Below are 15,787 nucleotides of genomic sequence, written 5' to 3' on the forward strand. Positions count from 1 at the left end.
TATTTTAGTCTCTAAAATGTGGTTTCTCACGTTTTTGCATTGCACCTGCTGAAGTACAATTGCAAAAAGCAAGAATTGCATGGGCTGAAACTAAATATTATCATAGGAAAAGTGTTCACTTCTCCTAAAATTGCCCTCAATTTTTACTCAATTTTAATATAAAACCCAACTTATCCCTTCATTCTAAAGACACTTTAATTTCAGCACATCTCACGTCTCACATATGATATGACACAAAGTTTGCTCCTCTAAGTTAAAAATCACCATAAAACGCCATAAATGTCAATTGTCAAAAATAGAGCAACCAAAATAAACTTAAATGCTTAAATATTTAGGGGGTGTTTGATTTGTGTTTTCAAAGAACAATTTTCAGTTTTTAAACAACATTACACGTATTTCCACATACTTTTTCACTCACACGTATTTTCACAAATGTTTTCAAACAACAATTTTTAGTTTTTAAATACATGTACCAAATGGGCCCTTAGCTACAATTTTTCTTTTTCTTTTTCTTGGGGATCATTTTAAGGGAGGGGGGAGCAATGGTAGGGGTAGGGGCAGGGCAGAGAATATGCACCATGTCAGAATGCTGCCGATTAACGCAACTTTAATAGTCAAAGGAACCCTTGATGCCCTCAAGACTCTCTCCCATTGATAGCCTGCAATAATATGAACATACAAGAGATCAATTGGTAACTAAGTAGGAGATTATGTATGCTGTTACTAAACTGACTTCTAAGAAGTAATGGAAAAGCAAGACAAACCAACCAGAAAGATATGACCTACATAAGTTTTGTTCATTTGTGAAGAAAAGGAACACAGCAGATGCATAAAAAGCACTATCAAAGAGTCCTGCTCTGAGATTAAAGTCTTGTTAAGGATGGTATCAGTTCTATATGGGTCCCATACAAATATTCTTTTCTTCTTTTATTTTTATTTATATTTTTTATATCTAATAGCGAATTCCAATGGCTAAGAGAAATCCAACAATCCTTAAACCAAATAATTTACTGATTAAAAAAAGGCTCTATGGTGACGGAATATTAGATTTGAAGGAGAGGTCTCTTTGTAGGAAGGATGTATAATCCCCCATCCCACCCCTCTAACCCCACTATCAACGCCTTACCACCACCAACTTTCCCACCACTCCTATCACCACCGCCATTAGCATTGATACCATTTCACCAGATACCATGTCAACAATTTCCAACACAAATCCCCCGTCCTTATCCATACCTCTACCCTCACCCACTACCCCCCTTTTGCTCAATTCCCATATGTGCCCATTTCCGTTAACTCCTTTCCCTGTGCCACCCCATCCCAGTGCCCAGAAAATGGCCAGAATCAGCTATTGCACCACAATAATCAACTAATCTTCAAACCAACTCAACCATTCAGCCAAATAAACCAACCAAATCAATACCCTTGCCTCAAAACCAAAAATCCGCAATACCCATTCAGCCCAATCACAAAGCACCCTTCCCTCAAAACCAGATCTAACTCAGCTCTGTGTTCATGTTATCCAAATTACCAGATGTACCTCTCTGACAAACAGGATCCAGCATTCTGTGAGAATGAGGTTTCAAAAGACTGCCACAAGAAAATAGAAAACAAGATGTGCGTTTGAATTAGGTTTTTGCTGAAAGCTTATTTGCTTATTTGTTGAAAATAGGAAAAACTACAATTGTACTTGGAAAAAATGAGGTTTCAAAAAGTTACGTATAAGCAAATAAGCTAAAAAGCTAATCCAAGTATAACTGGGCAGAATCAGGGCATGTTAAGGAACCTCTAATATTCATCCATGCAACAACAGAACGGATTTTTTGGGTTCTTTTTCCTAAACCGACTGAATTAATGTAGGGATGGATCCAATGCTCCAGTTTTCAAGGTTGATGCCATCCTGCACAACTATCTTTACCTCAGCAAATCAACTATTAAAACACATTGTGGGTTCAAGTTCAAAAATAACCTCTCCAAGTTTTTGTTTTTATTTTTAAATGAGGATAAGATAGTCTACCAATCACCTATCCAGAACCCACACAAGTAAAAGTTTTATGCACTAGGTTCGACTTTTTATCAAAAGAGAAAGAGGGCAAAGCCCCAGTACAAGGGACGTATACAAGAGCACCACAAAAGTTAACACCCAAAACTAAAAAGATCAAGGAACTCCAAAAAAGATGGAACAATTAACAGCCCCAATGCTCTTCAACCAATCAAAAAGCAATCTAAGAAAATAGAACTTCAATTGAAGCACAGGGGATTCAATCCCTTCAAAAGCCTTAAAATAACATTCCTTTCAAATGCACCACATAAGACAAAGAGGAATAGCATTCCGTACATCCACACTTTGATGGCTCTTGAAGCCACTCTTCCAACAAGCTAGGAGTTCTTTCACCGAGTTAGGCATCTTTAGAGACACCAAGTAAAGAGAAGCCATAGACCAAAGCTCCCAAATGTTTATAACCTCTAATTTTATTCTTTTTGAGAGTGCTCCTACATTGGTTTCACTTTCAACCTTTGTGAATTTTTTTTTTCTTTAAGTTTTTATTTGAATTCTTGGTTTCTTTGTCAGATCTTTTAGTCGAATTGTGTAATCAGTAATTCTGATTTATTACTTCAAAATCCATAATAAAATATATCAAATTCAGATTATGGGATTTATAGAAAAGATTCTGTAGTTTGGCTTTGTGTGTGGTTAAATACATATAAAATTCAGGAAGTGGTTACTCAGTATGTGGGACCTATAAAACTTCAATGCTGCCCCATGATGTGTTTGCTGTATATTTCCTGTCATGCCTTTGGTTCCTTCAAGCGAAGGGTCTTTGTGCTTTGTGCTTGACAATGATAAATCTAGATATTGCCATTAGAAGGCATTAGATGTTTGTAGGTACTTTAAACAACTTTTTAGGAAATCCTGTGTATACAATCTGCTAATGATATGTTCACCAATTTGCCATTAGCCTCAACCACCAATCTAACATGTTGATATTGTAACTTATACTTGTATATAGTAATTTTCATACACTGATACCAATCACATATTCATGCTCATGTACAAGATCCATTGAAAGCGCACACCCAGACCAAAAACCTAGGATTTCAGAATTCTTGAATTTGGCAAGATCACACATCATTTTCTCCAGAGTTCCATACAGCATGTTATAAATTTCCTCTTGACTTGTTAGAGCTATTTACTGGTGGTAAATTTCTTCTACATGTTTGTCCGGATATACCCTTATCATGCCTTTAGTGTAACCCCATTGTAGTGTTGTCTTTGGCAGCAAAACTACATACTCTTCTCTTGATCACACCAAATTTTGGTGTGATATGCAGCTGAACAAATAGATCCTGATGAGCACTTTCATTAATATGCAGTACTCAGTGATGACATTGTCATTCCAGATGTTACAATTGCAGAGGTCTATGCCTTGAGTTTTGAAAGGTCAAGAGTCGCACTCCAAAGGTCTTTAATTTCAAGACTCTGATTTGTATGAATTTTGCTAAGCTTTAAGTCCTATATCTATTCAATGCCTTGTATATTTTAACTATCCATTTGGATCAACAGTGATTAATGTAAAAAGATTATCATTATTAATTCAAAATTGAGACAAGCGGTGAGAATTTACATCGATTCAAATGAGCAAATGTGTCAATAAAATTCAAACGAGAATTTTCTATGGGGTGATAGCAAAACTCATCTGGTAGGATGGGATAAAGTTTGTGTGCCTATAGCCAATGGTGGTTTGGGGATAAGGAAACTTACTACTTTCAATAAAGCCTTATTGGGGAAATGGTTTTGGCGGTTTGGGAAGGAAGAGGAACGGTTATGGAGGAGGGTGTTAGCTTCAAAATGTGGGGAAGAATGGGGGGGTTGGACCTCAAAACTGGGTAGGGGAGTTCATGGGTGTGGTTTGTGGAGAGTTATTCGCATGGGATGGGAGGATTTGTTGTTGGGTTGGGGAATAGAGTGAGGTTTTGGCAGGATGGATGGTGTGGGGGTCAACCTTTTCACTTGGCTTTCCCAAGGTTGTATGGTATTGCCATTGATAAGGAGGTATCTGTTGAAGCTTCTTTGTCAAGGCAGGTGGCGAAGGATAGAAGAATTTGGGATGTTCGTTTTATTTGAGAATTTAATCATTGGGAGATGGATGAGCTGCATTTTCTTCATATTTTGGGAGCTAATACTCCTCCAATGGGAGATGGATGAGCTGCATTTTCTTCATATTTTGGGAGCTAATACTCCTCCAATGGATGTGGGAGATCGGATGAGATGGAAGTTGAAGCTTAATGGAGATTTTGATATCCAGTCATATTATAACAAATTAAGGAATTCTCCTTCAATTGTTTTTCCTTGGAAAGCTATATGAAAAGTAAAGGCCCCTAGGCGAGTTGCCTTTTTTGTTTGGTGTGTAGCTTGGAATAAAATCCTAACGGGTGATAATCTAAGATTGAGGAAATTGGTTTTTGTGAACTGGTGCATTATGTGTTGATATTGTGGAGAGAGGGTAGATCACTTACTTCTTCATTGTGAGATGGCTTATCGGTTATGGAGCTTTGTCTTTTTAACTTTTGGCCTGTCATGGGTTGTACCTAGATCGATCTCAAATTTGCTTTTTGGCTGGTGGAATTGGTTGGGGAAGCACTCATCTCAGATATGGAATTTAGTTCCGTTGTGCATCTTTTGGTGTATTTGGAAGGAACGGAATCGGTGGACTTTTGAGAATTTGGATAGTTCCGGTGATCAGATGCTTGCTTCTTTTAGTGGGACTCTTTTTGATTGGTCTCGGGCTTGGGGACTCACGACTAGTGATTCTCTCCCTTCTTTCATTAGCTCTCTTTCTCTTTGTAATTAATCTGTGGATTGGTTTTTTTTTTTGTTTCCTTCTTGTATTTTCTGGGTTTGCTCTATGTTCTTCATGCATAGAGTAGTCATTCGTATATATAACATTCTTACTTATCAAAAAAAAAAGATTCAATCTGTAAAATAATAAAATAAATAAATAAACAACTCAACTATCCCTAAGTCATTAAGCATAAAATATGATCCAAGAAACCTTCAAGAATTTATCCAGAAGACTAATTAGTACTAACTTTTTTATAAAACAAGCCTAATTAGTTAGTTAAGAAGCCACTGCAGTTTCTGTTCTGCATTGCTCAGCTAGGTTGGTGACCTTCTAACACCTCAATAAGTGTGACTTTTTTCTAATTCAGCACTCCCCTAATTAAAGCCATGGTTTACACTTCTGTCATATCTATTGATCCAACAAACAAAAGGCTATGATATTACATTATTCAAACCAAGATCACATGAAATGTTAAATCAAGGCCTGTTGATTCTCTAAGTGCCTCAAGTTATTAACCTTCCCCTGTCAATTTACTACATTTAACTTGAACCATCTTCTTTTGGTAATTAATTTTTTTATAGCTAAATACATGCCTAAGCTACCAGACAGATAAGTTGAAAGACCACTCAAGTACAGTCCAGCACCAAAAAAAATCTTTACAATTAAATCCCCACAAAACCCCAAGTTAGAGTCACAAACCACCATTGGCTGAGTCAACACTTAACACCTACAAATCTCATACCACTTTCCCCTTTTTCAACAAAGAAGTTCCAAAAATCATTTTTTCCTCCTATGATACGTATGGGTTTACCTCTCTCAAAGGAGTCACTAAACACTTCCCTTCAAATTTCTCAATGAACCACTGTCCAATCCTGAACCAACCATCTGGGTAAGTCCTCAAACCATGTTTTGTTTCAGCCCAAATCAAAGAGTCCTTCATGAATCAACAATTCAAAAATATTAATAGTTTTTAACGTAACCCTATTTCGTCATATCCACTCATGTATTTATTTAACTACATTTTGTAAATTTGAAAATTTTGTTAGGACGATATACTTCTTTCTTTCCTGGACAAATTCTCACCGAAACACTATCATAACTTGATTAGTTTATTCCACCTGCAGAAATGAAGCTACATATCAAGGTGACAGCTTCAGGAGGGAAAGTGGAAGAGAAACTAAAAAGGAGGAACCCGAATAAGCCTAAACACTTTTAGGATCTCAAAGGCTATAGCTTTCCACATTTCCCAACAAAAGATAACCCAATAGACAGAGAGGGTAGGGGAGTTTCTAATCTAGGAACCAACCTTCAACCACCATACAAACAAAAATTTGAATGCAAGAATGTACAGATGATGCAGCTAGCACTGCAATTGTTGGTTGAATTGAGATAGCAGTCAAGAAACAATCAGAAAAGAACTAAATAAAATCAATGTCTCCCATCTAAGTAATAAATGAGTCAAAGACTTCAAGTCTAGGAAATCTAATATCTCTTTTATTTCTGAAAGAGTATTAATGTCGTTTATTTCCTGTGTTCTTAGAAATTAGGAGTGTTGGGAGGATTTTTATTTTTAAAAATTTTCCTGCACTTTTTTTATATGTTTTTAAATATTTTGATAGTTGTTATTTATAATAAACATAAAAACCTAAAGATATATAATATTTAATTGCTGAATCCCAATCGAGTTGTATCCTAATTTTTCAAGAATTGCCTTGTCTTGTCTTCTGTCATGAAAGGCTGAGTAATCGTATCTTTCAGTAGTAGTGTGGCTGTATCTTAGGCCAGAAAGCAATTCTATCAACAGTTAACCATTATCTTCCTTTCGTTATAGCTGCTGAGATCAATGGGTCTCCTTATAAGAGAGCAGAACACTATAATCTTTCGGATCGCACCAACAGATGACTAAATTTTTTTTCTTTTTTTTATAAAGTAAAATAGATAATTGGATATGTAGTGTTTTTTATTTTTTGAGTTTCAACTTCTGATAATTGCTCTTTATCATCAAACCATGACAAAATTCTTTCATTACATAGAATGATTATCTATCAAAAAGTTGCATGATTGAGAAATTTAGCATCCAATTCAGCTATGTATAATTAAACATATCTCAACTCAACTAATAAGCCTTGTAAACTCTTATAACAATAATACCCAAAAAAAAATAAAAACATTAAACTTACTTGTGCATACAGTACTTGAATTCTTGGCTCCTAATGAGATCTTTCTCTCCTTCCTCAAGCTACAATTAAACACAATCATTTTCAACCCCAAATACCCAAAAAAAAAACCCATAATTCAATTTCCAATTAAAAGAGGAGTTTTATCTCACCGGATCGCTGCCGTAGACGAGCTCATAACAAGATGGAGAAAGGCATTTCAAAGCACAATTCTCCTTATCAACCACTGAAGACTTGCATTGCCAACCCCACATTCCGCTAGTTTTAAATTATAAAACGCAAAAACTCAGAAACTAATAATAAAAAATCTCAATTAGATACACAGTATTTTTTTTAAAGTGATCAATTGTTACCTCTCAATATCAGCATAGCACTCGTTCTTCTTTTGCCTCGTCTCAGCGTCCTGTTGTGTTTACAATTTTAAATAAATATAAATAAAATAAAGAGAAAAAAAAAAAAGAGGATTGGATTTGAGAATTGCTTACTGAGATAGGGCGACGAGATTTGGCAAAGGCTGTAGAAGAAGATAATAATAGAATTGAAATTATCAAAACCAACAGAGAAGAAAATCTGAGAGGCTTGTTCTTCTTCTTATTATTACTATTACAATTAGCCATTTTGAAATCCAATTTTTTGGATATCAATTTGGGAGAAACGAATAGAGTCGTTGGGAGGTAAATCGGTGCAGTCGATAGTCTGAGTCCGGACTCTGCTACCCTCGTTTTTTTTTTTAATGTAACTTCTTCCTCGGTTTAGATGGAGGGGACAAAATTGGCGTATATGTTTTTTTTGGTGTGTTTAAAATACATGATATTAAATATTGAAATCTTGTTTTGAAAGCACGATTTCTCTTAAAATTTTGTTAAAATAGATTTTTTTTTTTTTTTTTTAATTTTCATCATTAAGTCTGTGTTGTTTTAAATTTTGAAATTGTGGTCACAAAATACGATTTAAATAAAATTACTAGATACCAATTCAAATAATTAATTTTACAATTTTTTTTGGGTAATAATGCCTATTTCTTTATTTATATATATATTTTTTAAAAAGATATTAAAAACATATGACATAGGCTAAGACATGGATTTTTTATTTTTTTTTTTTTTAAGTATAGGTATTTTCTCAAAAACAAGAAGTATAAGTATAGGATACCAATTTATTTGTTATTTTAAGATAAAGGATTTTATTAATTGAGTAAATAGGTACATAATTTAAACAAATCATGGAAGATTGGATGAGTCCGTTTGTGGGATACTTGGCATAAGGAATCTTATCGCAAAAGCATGAAGAGAGGTACAAGCTTAGAAAATTGGTGACCTGTTACTTCCTACACAAAGGAATCTTGCTCAAGAAATGGTATGACAGAGACCCACTACGATATCGAGGGTCGGAAGAGGCCAGGGAAATGCTGAAGGAAGTACACTCAGGTAAGTGCGAAGAATACCAAGGGAGGAAGAAGTTGTACTGATTCATCTTGCAAATGGGCTACTACTGGCCCACTATGAAGAAGGATGCAGCAAAATTTGTGAAGAAGTGTCACAGTTGCCAAGTATAAGCCAATCTGATCCACACCACATAGAACTTGCAAAGCATGGTTACCCCATGGCCCTTCCACACGTGGGGACTCAATTTGGTGGGACCAATTAACCCGCCTTCCAATAGGAATATCTAGATCCTGATGGCTATAAAGTATTTCACCAAGTGGGCAGAGGTCGTACCACTTCGCAAGGCCACCAGAGGAGCTGTAGCAAACTTCATCAAGGAGAATATAATCATGTGTTTTGAAGTACCCTACAAAATTATAAGTGACAATGGCACACCATTCGTGAACAAGGAAGTTAGAAAAATGTTAGAGTTTTATCAAGTAAAGCATCACCGGTCATCACCATATTACCCACAGGGAAACGAGCAAGCAAAAGCAACAAACAAGACCCTCATTAAAATTATCAGCAAAATGAGCCAATAATACAACGGAGGTTGTGTAACACACCCAGCAGCAAGGTATGGGCTTATCGAAGTTCGCCGAAATCTGCCACAAGATTTTCTCTTTTCTCCTTAGTATAAGGAAGGAAGCCGTCAGCCTAGCAGAATCAATGATATCCTCCTTAAGGGTCATGTAGATGCAAAGAAAGGAAAGGGAGAAGGAGGTCATCACGGCAGAAAGGTGCTAGGATTTAGAGGGACTAGATGAAAGAAGGGAAGAAACCTAAGAATGCAGTTACAGATATAGGCAGAAGATGACTGAGGCTTATGGCAGAACCATGGAGGAAAGTGTATTTACAAAAGGTCAACTGGTGCTAAGGACAGCAAACCATGTCAAAAGAGGATTGGTAGGACTGTCTAAGTTCTTGCTAAAGTGGGAAGGACCCTTCCTGATAAGGGAGGCTAATGCGAGTGGATATTATTGCTTGGCCCAAATGGACGAAAAAGATCTTATGGATCCCATCAATGGCAAATGGCTCAAGCGTTATTACACATAGGGAGTGTTATGTAGTTTTCCTTTTCTATTTTGAATTTCCTCCAAGTGACACCCTTGCAACGAATGTTGTGTCATAAGAAAGTAATGTAGTTTCTTTTTCTTTATAACTATGGAAAAGAGTAGAAAGTAATGAAAGCCATACATGAGGTATTAACAAAAGTATGCAATATCATAAAACTAATTAAGTGGTGTAGCAGATGTAGCAATAGATTACAAACAATAAGTCATACTAGACTTATCAAATAGTTATAACTATTGAGAAAATAAGTGTATTGCAAAAAGGAAGAAAGAAAAGAGAAAGATGAAAAACTACATAATAATAAGTGGCCGAGTACATAATCAAAGGCTAGTAATAAGGGTTTCGCCCTAGAAATGGTCAGGGGCAGTCACACTAAAAAGAAGACACTCACGATGAGCCTTGAAGTCTACAATCTCCTTTTTCAAGCTCTCGATGTGGGTGTTAATGATATCAATAGCAAGCTGAACCCTCTGCCTGAAGAAGACTCAAACAATCTCCCGTAAATGCACCAGTAGGAATCCCACATCAAAGTCAACACGAATTAGCTCCTGAACCGCAACCCTCCACTATAGAATCCTCTCAGCAAAAACAATGTCCACAAAGTTATGCTTAATGTCGTTCATCACGCATCCCAGCCGCTAAAGAAAATGCTCCCAAGCAAAACAGCCAAGAGGGAACCCTGCATGAAGTCCCCATGGCTACGGTAAATGGCCTCCACTACATAGTCATCAGGTACCCAGTATCCATAGAAGTCCATATAAGGAGGCCTAATGCCCCAAAAGTCTGCTGGATTAAGATCGTTCATAGCACTCGAAGTCCCCTTAGCAAGCAAGGAACCTAAGAACAAGTATCATATGAGCTTTAGGCAAGAAAAGAAAGAGGAAAGGTGGACACAAAAGCAAGAGAGAAGGAACACAAAGCGAGGGGAAAGAAAGGGAATTACCAGGACAAGCAAGAATGGGGGTTATGGGCTCCGCAGAAACTATTGCATTCTTGGGCTCCTAAGGAGTATCCTTGACTACATGACAAGGACAACATGCAAAGCAAATAAAATAATGTACAAAGAAATGAAAAAAAAAAAAAAAAAAAAAAAAAAAAAAAAAAAAAAAAAAAAAAAAAAGAAGAAGAAAGATACGTCAATGCCTCGCGGCTTTTGATGTTAACCACCCATTGTGGTGACTCTTGCACGTTTCTTGTGTGTTTGGAGGTGTGTCGTACCTAGGGGGTGTGACTGGAATATGACTTGATTTTAAGGATATTACCAAGGGTAAGTGAAGTCGCCACCAATCATTAAGTTTTTTCTAAGGTGTGATTGGTCACTTGACTCTATTTGATTTTATTACCAATCCTAGGTTAAGGAAAATGTCGTTTTTCCTAATCTAATATGGATGGACAAAAAATCTTGATTCTTGAGTTCGGAAGTTTAGTTACGTGTGGAGAAGGTGTTAGGCACCCCACTATGCTTGTCCAAAGACAGTCCTTTATTTTGGTAAAATCATAATTTAAGGACATTGACAGTTGAAAACAAGCTATTGGCATCAGCTTTCAGGGCTTTAAATGTGTTGGGCTTTGAAGTTTGGTTTCGGAATGGGTGTGGTCCTAATCAATGCTTTCCAAGTGTGTTTGAAGTTATTGCCAAATTTCCACAACTAAAATTCTACAGCATTTTGCCTTATTTTCGTGGTGGAAATCCAACTACACTTCGCCTTAGATGCATCATAGCATGCCAAACGTTATTCTTACCAAGCTCTTGATGTGAGAATACAGCAATGGGGATGCCCCATTTTCACAGCAAAAATCCGATAAAGTTTCTCATTTGGTGCGCTATGGCGCATCGACAAGGTTTCACGTCTATGTATATGGCACGTATCGACATGCTCGCAACATGATGAGCCGAAGGTGTTAAACATGTTGATACGTGTCGCATACACGAGGATACCAATGTCACTTGGTGACATGGATCGAGACAATCACACTGTGATGATCGTGCACATAGTCTAGCATGAATACGCACCTATTACAATCGCCTTGAGCACATACCCATACTACAAGGTCAATAGCTCTCATGACTAGAGAGGATTGCTCACTTAGCCACAAGATTCCATCATACAAAGTGCACAGTCACCCACACACAGGCAGATATATATATATATATATATATATACACACACACATACATAAATACATTCATGCATCATGCACAATGCTATTACACAAAGCGGGAAAGTAAACTAGGCATTGCCAACGTTCCAAGGGTATGGCCTAGCATGGTCCAAGAAATGTAAAACACATACCTAGGAAATGCAACCCAAGCAAAGAGCAGGAAAATAAAAGGGGGTACATGGATAGGGGCCCTAATACATACTCTAGAGAAGAGGCTTAGAGAGAGGGAAAGAAAAGATTGCTCTGGAGGGGCTAGACCCCGTAATCTACTAATCATTACCCTTTATGGGCTTGCGTCTTCTTACTTGCATCCTTGCCCTTTTTACTCACGCCTAAGAGGTCGCACCCCTGCTCCAAGTGTCCTTGTTCCATGTGTGTACAAGCAAAGACAAAAGAAACAAGCCAACAAATAAGCAAAGAAACAAATGAAAGGAAAAGCATGCTAAAGACAAGCTAGAAAAAGATACCAAACAGGGGCAAACAAACATGTGAACCACATGAAGAGGCAAACAAACATATTCTCAAACAAAAGGGGGTGTCCTAGGAGGACAAATGTAAGTTTGGTTCAAGTGTCCATAGCTCCATTGGATGACCATCGTGGACTAGTCTGGAGTTAGGTGATTATCATGCACCATCAGAAGGCATTGTAATGGAATAACTATTACTATTCATAAGTTTGGTTGTTATATATGGAAAGCTTGTAAAAGATGATGTATAAGGAAACTTTATATTTTTGGAAATATATTAATTTTAAAACCTATTATATGCTCTAAGGAATAACTATTACATCTATTTTAAAGAGAAATAGTTATTCTTCAATTTAAAGAATAGTTATTCCAATGTAATAAATAATCTAGGAAAAAATGCAAAACTGACCCTCTAACTTTCACCTTTTTTTTCATTTCAGTCCTTTAACTTTCAGTTTTGTCAATTCAATGCTCCGTTACAAATCTGTTACTGCTATCGTTATTGCCAGTAATGATGTCGTTTTGCATTTTTTTTTAATTTGGAATTAAAAGAAAAATCTTTAAAAAAAAAAAAAGAAAACCACTGCCAACACGACAGTTCCGTTGCCAAACAAAACAAAAGGAGTTCTAAGTTCAAAACGGTAGGTCCGCTGCCAACACCAAAAATAGTCACAGCCACTCCACCGCCACTCCATTGCCAAGACAACCACAACACAGCCAAAACCAAACCCAATACAGCCACAACTACACCCACAACACAGCCTACGGCAACCATAACCATAACCCACTTCTATAACCAAACCCACAACCAAAATCAAACCCATAGACAAAATCAAACACGAAACCACCACTAACACAGCCACCAAACCACCATTTCAACCACAACTCACAGTCACAAACAAACCCACAAACAAAATAAAAAAATTAAACCACCACCATAGCCACTGCAGGAAGGAAAAAAAAAAAAAAAAAAAAGCACCGTGCTTCATCAAAATAGATCGGCAGCTACTGGAGATCGAGATCAGAAAGAGTGGACACAGAGAGAAAAACAAAAGAGAACAAAAGAAGAAGAAGAGAGAAACAGCAAGTCCCTGGAGAAGATGAACTCATTCATGTTTTCTTTTCTTCTTTTTTTCTTTTTTTTCCTTTTTTTTTCTTATTTTCTTTTAATTCCGAATTATTATTAAAAAAAAAAAATCCACATGCAAAACGGCGTCGTTTTAGTGGGTTTAACGGCAGTAGTAACAGATTTGTAATGGAGCCTTGAATTGACAAAAATTGAAAGTTAGATGACTGAATTGACAAAACTGAAAGTTAAAGGACTGAAATGAAAAAATGTGAAAGTTAGAGGGTCATTTTTGCATTTTTGCCAATAATCTATGTGATAAAGATGCAACCAAATGACCAAATTGATATTATACATGAATAACTATTCCATTACAGAAGTTACTAGTCGCTAACCCGTGCGATGCACGGGAAAACTATTAGAAAATAATAAAGCATGCATATATTAAAAGACAATTTAAGTTCATGTGTGCTTGCAAGGGATACATACCTAAATAGTTCTTGCGGTAGAAATAAAAACCTTATCTTTGAGATAAAGAACTGATGTAAACAAACTAACCTCACATAAAACAAATTATAAAAAAAAAAAAAAAAAAAAAAAAAAAAAAACCTAAACCTAAACATAAGGACTAAATATATAAATAAACTAACCTTACAAAAGCTGAACTTTATAAGCTAAAATCTATACCGTGAGTTGTAGATCTTGAATGCTTTAGGGCTTCCTACGTCTGGAGAGAGAGAGAGTTTGCAGAAACCGTGGCTTTATATTTCTTAACTTGAGAGAGGAGTAAGGTTGCTAGGGTTTTGTAGATCTTGAATGCTTTAGGGCTTCCTACGTCTGGAGAAAGAGAGAGTTTACAGAAACCGTGGTTTTATATTTCTTAACTTGAGAGAGGGGTAAGGTTGCTAGGGTTTTGAGGAGTTATAATTTTTATTTATTTTTTATTTTTTAAATATTGTGTTGACGTGGAAAATTGTGGTGCCAGCAAAGGTTTCGGTTTTATATATATATATATATATATATAGATTACAGCGTACCAAATGTACCATAAGTGTGCGAGGAAGTAGCTGCTAATGATTGACCATTAGGTCATCTAGAAAATTCTAGTGCACCGCCTCTGATGATTGACCATTAGGTCATCTAGAAAAAAATAATAATAAAAAATAAATAAATAAATAAATTTGAGTAAAAGGTCATCTAGAATTTAATAAACCAAGCCAACCTGGAAATGCATAAAAGCTTAACATCGTTGTTCTTTATAAATGGGTTTAAGCTCACCAAAGCCCACTTCAACAAGCCCAGTTCTTACATACTCGTGGAAAAGAGCATGTTCAAATTGTTCTCAATTTGTCCAAGACAAATCATGCCATCATACATGCGATTCTTTTGTTGCCAACGTCCACGTTGGCTGTAGATAAATAACTGAAGGCAAATCTTCCACAAAAAAGAATAAATAAATAAATAAATCAAGAAAGCACTTGCAAAGTCTAAGTCTCAAACATCAAAATTTATGTTTCGAGATTCGCTTACTCACCACACTCAAAGATTGCGTACGTGAACAAGTCTCAAGGGGGTATTTGTAAAAGTGGAAATTTTGCAACCAATTACAAAGCGCCGCATGCTATTTAGTAGGTCCCACTAACATTATTTAGAGACCAACAGAAATATTCCAAGTGTTTCGAAATAAAAATTGCAAAGACTACTTAAAGGCCAATCACACGTCAACACGTGTTGATATTTTAATTTTAAATGACAGAAGCAGTCAAATTAAATACTGTCATATGTAATTTTAAATTAGAACATTTTGGCTAATCAAATAATCTCATGTGTCCCTTGAAAAATAAGACATAAAGTTCCTCCATATAAATTATTACATGTGTCACTGCTAATAGCCAATCATATGTAATCACACCTCTCTAAGACTCCTATAAATAGAGACACTTCTCAGTCTTATAGGGGGGTTTAGAAAGATTTAGAAGTCTTAGAACTCTACTAGAATCAAGCTCTAAAACCTCCAAGAACATTAAAAACTTCAACCTTCAAACACAAAGAACATTTGAAGCAAAAGCATTCAGTCATCCCTCTAGATCTCAAAACTCATTAGAATCAAGCTCAAAAGCCTCCATAAACACTAAGAGACTACAAATTAGTGAAGCAAAAGCATTCAAGCCATCCCTCTAGATCTCAAAACTCATTGGAATCAAGCTCAAAAACCTCCATAAACACTAAGAAACTACAAACTAGTGAAGCTCTATGGATCCAAGCCTCCAAAGCCCAAAGAACTTTCACTACAAATCTCCAAAGACGAAGAACATTCATCCAAATAATTCTTTCCAAGTCTCAAAATTCTACTAGAATCAAGCTTTAAAGCTTCCAAAAACTTCAAAGACTTTGATCCATCGAAGTTTCATTGGATTCAAGTTCTAAAGTCCCGAAGAACTTCCACCACAAATCTTCGAAGATCAATAAAATTTGAAGAACCCATGAAGAATGCGAAGAACAAGAAATCCCTAACAAGCGCACAGCTAGAGATTCATCATAATTTCATTCCAAAGATCTTTCAATCCACTTT

At 36.2% G+C, this 15,787-nt stretch overlaps 1 protein-coding gene across 1 annotated transcript; it reads right to left on the reverse strand.

Moving 5' to 3' along the window:
- Nucleotides 1–296: 296 nt before the first annotated feature.
- LOC126721793 (uncharacterized) lies at nucleotides 297–7,778 on the reverse strand. The gene is made up of 5 exons (XM_050424851.1): nucleotides 7,507–7,778; nucleotides 7,375–7,424; nucleotides 7,174–7,279; nucleotides 7,025–7,083; nucleotides 297–659 (listed from the first exon to the last, which is right to left on the reverse strand). Exons 1-5 carry the CDS (start codon nucleotides 7,636–7,638, stop codon nucleotides 608–610), a joined length of 399 nt encoding a protein of 132 aa, XP_050280808.1. The 5' UTR covers nucleotides 7,639–7,778; the 3' UTR covers nucleotides 297–607.
- Nucleotides 7,779–15,787: the final 8,009 nt, after the last annotated feature.

The sequence above is a fragment of the Quercus robur genome, chromosome 4, assembly GCF_932294415.1.
Source record: "Quercus robur chromosome 4, dhQueRobu3.1, whole genome shotgun sequence".
NCBI lineage: Eukaryota > Viridiplantae > Streptophyta > Magnoliopsida > Fagales > Fagaceae > Quercus > Quercus robur.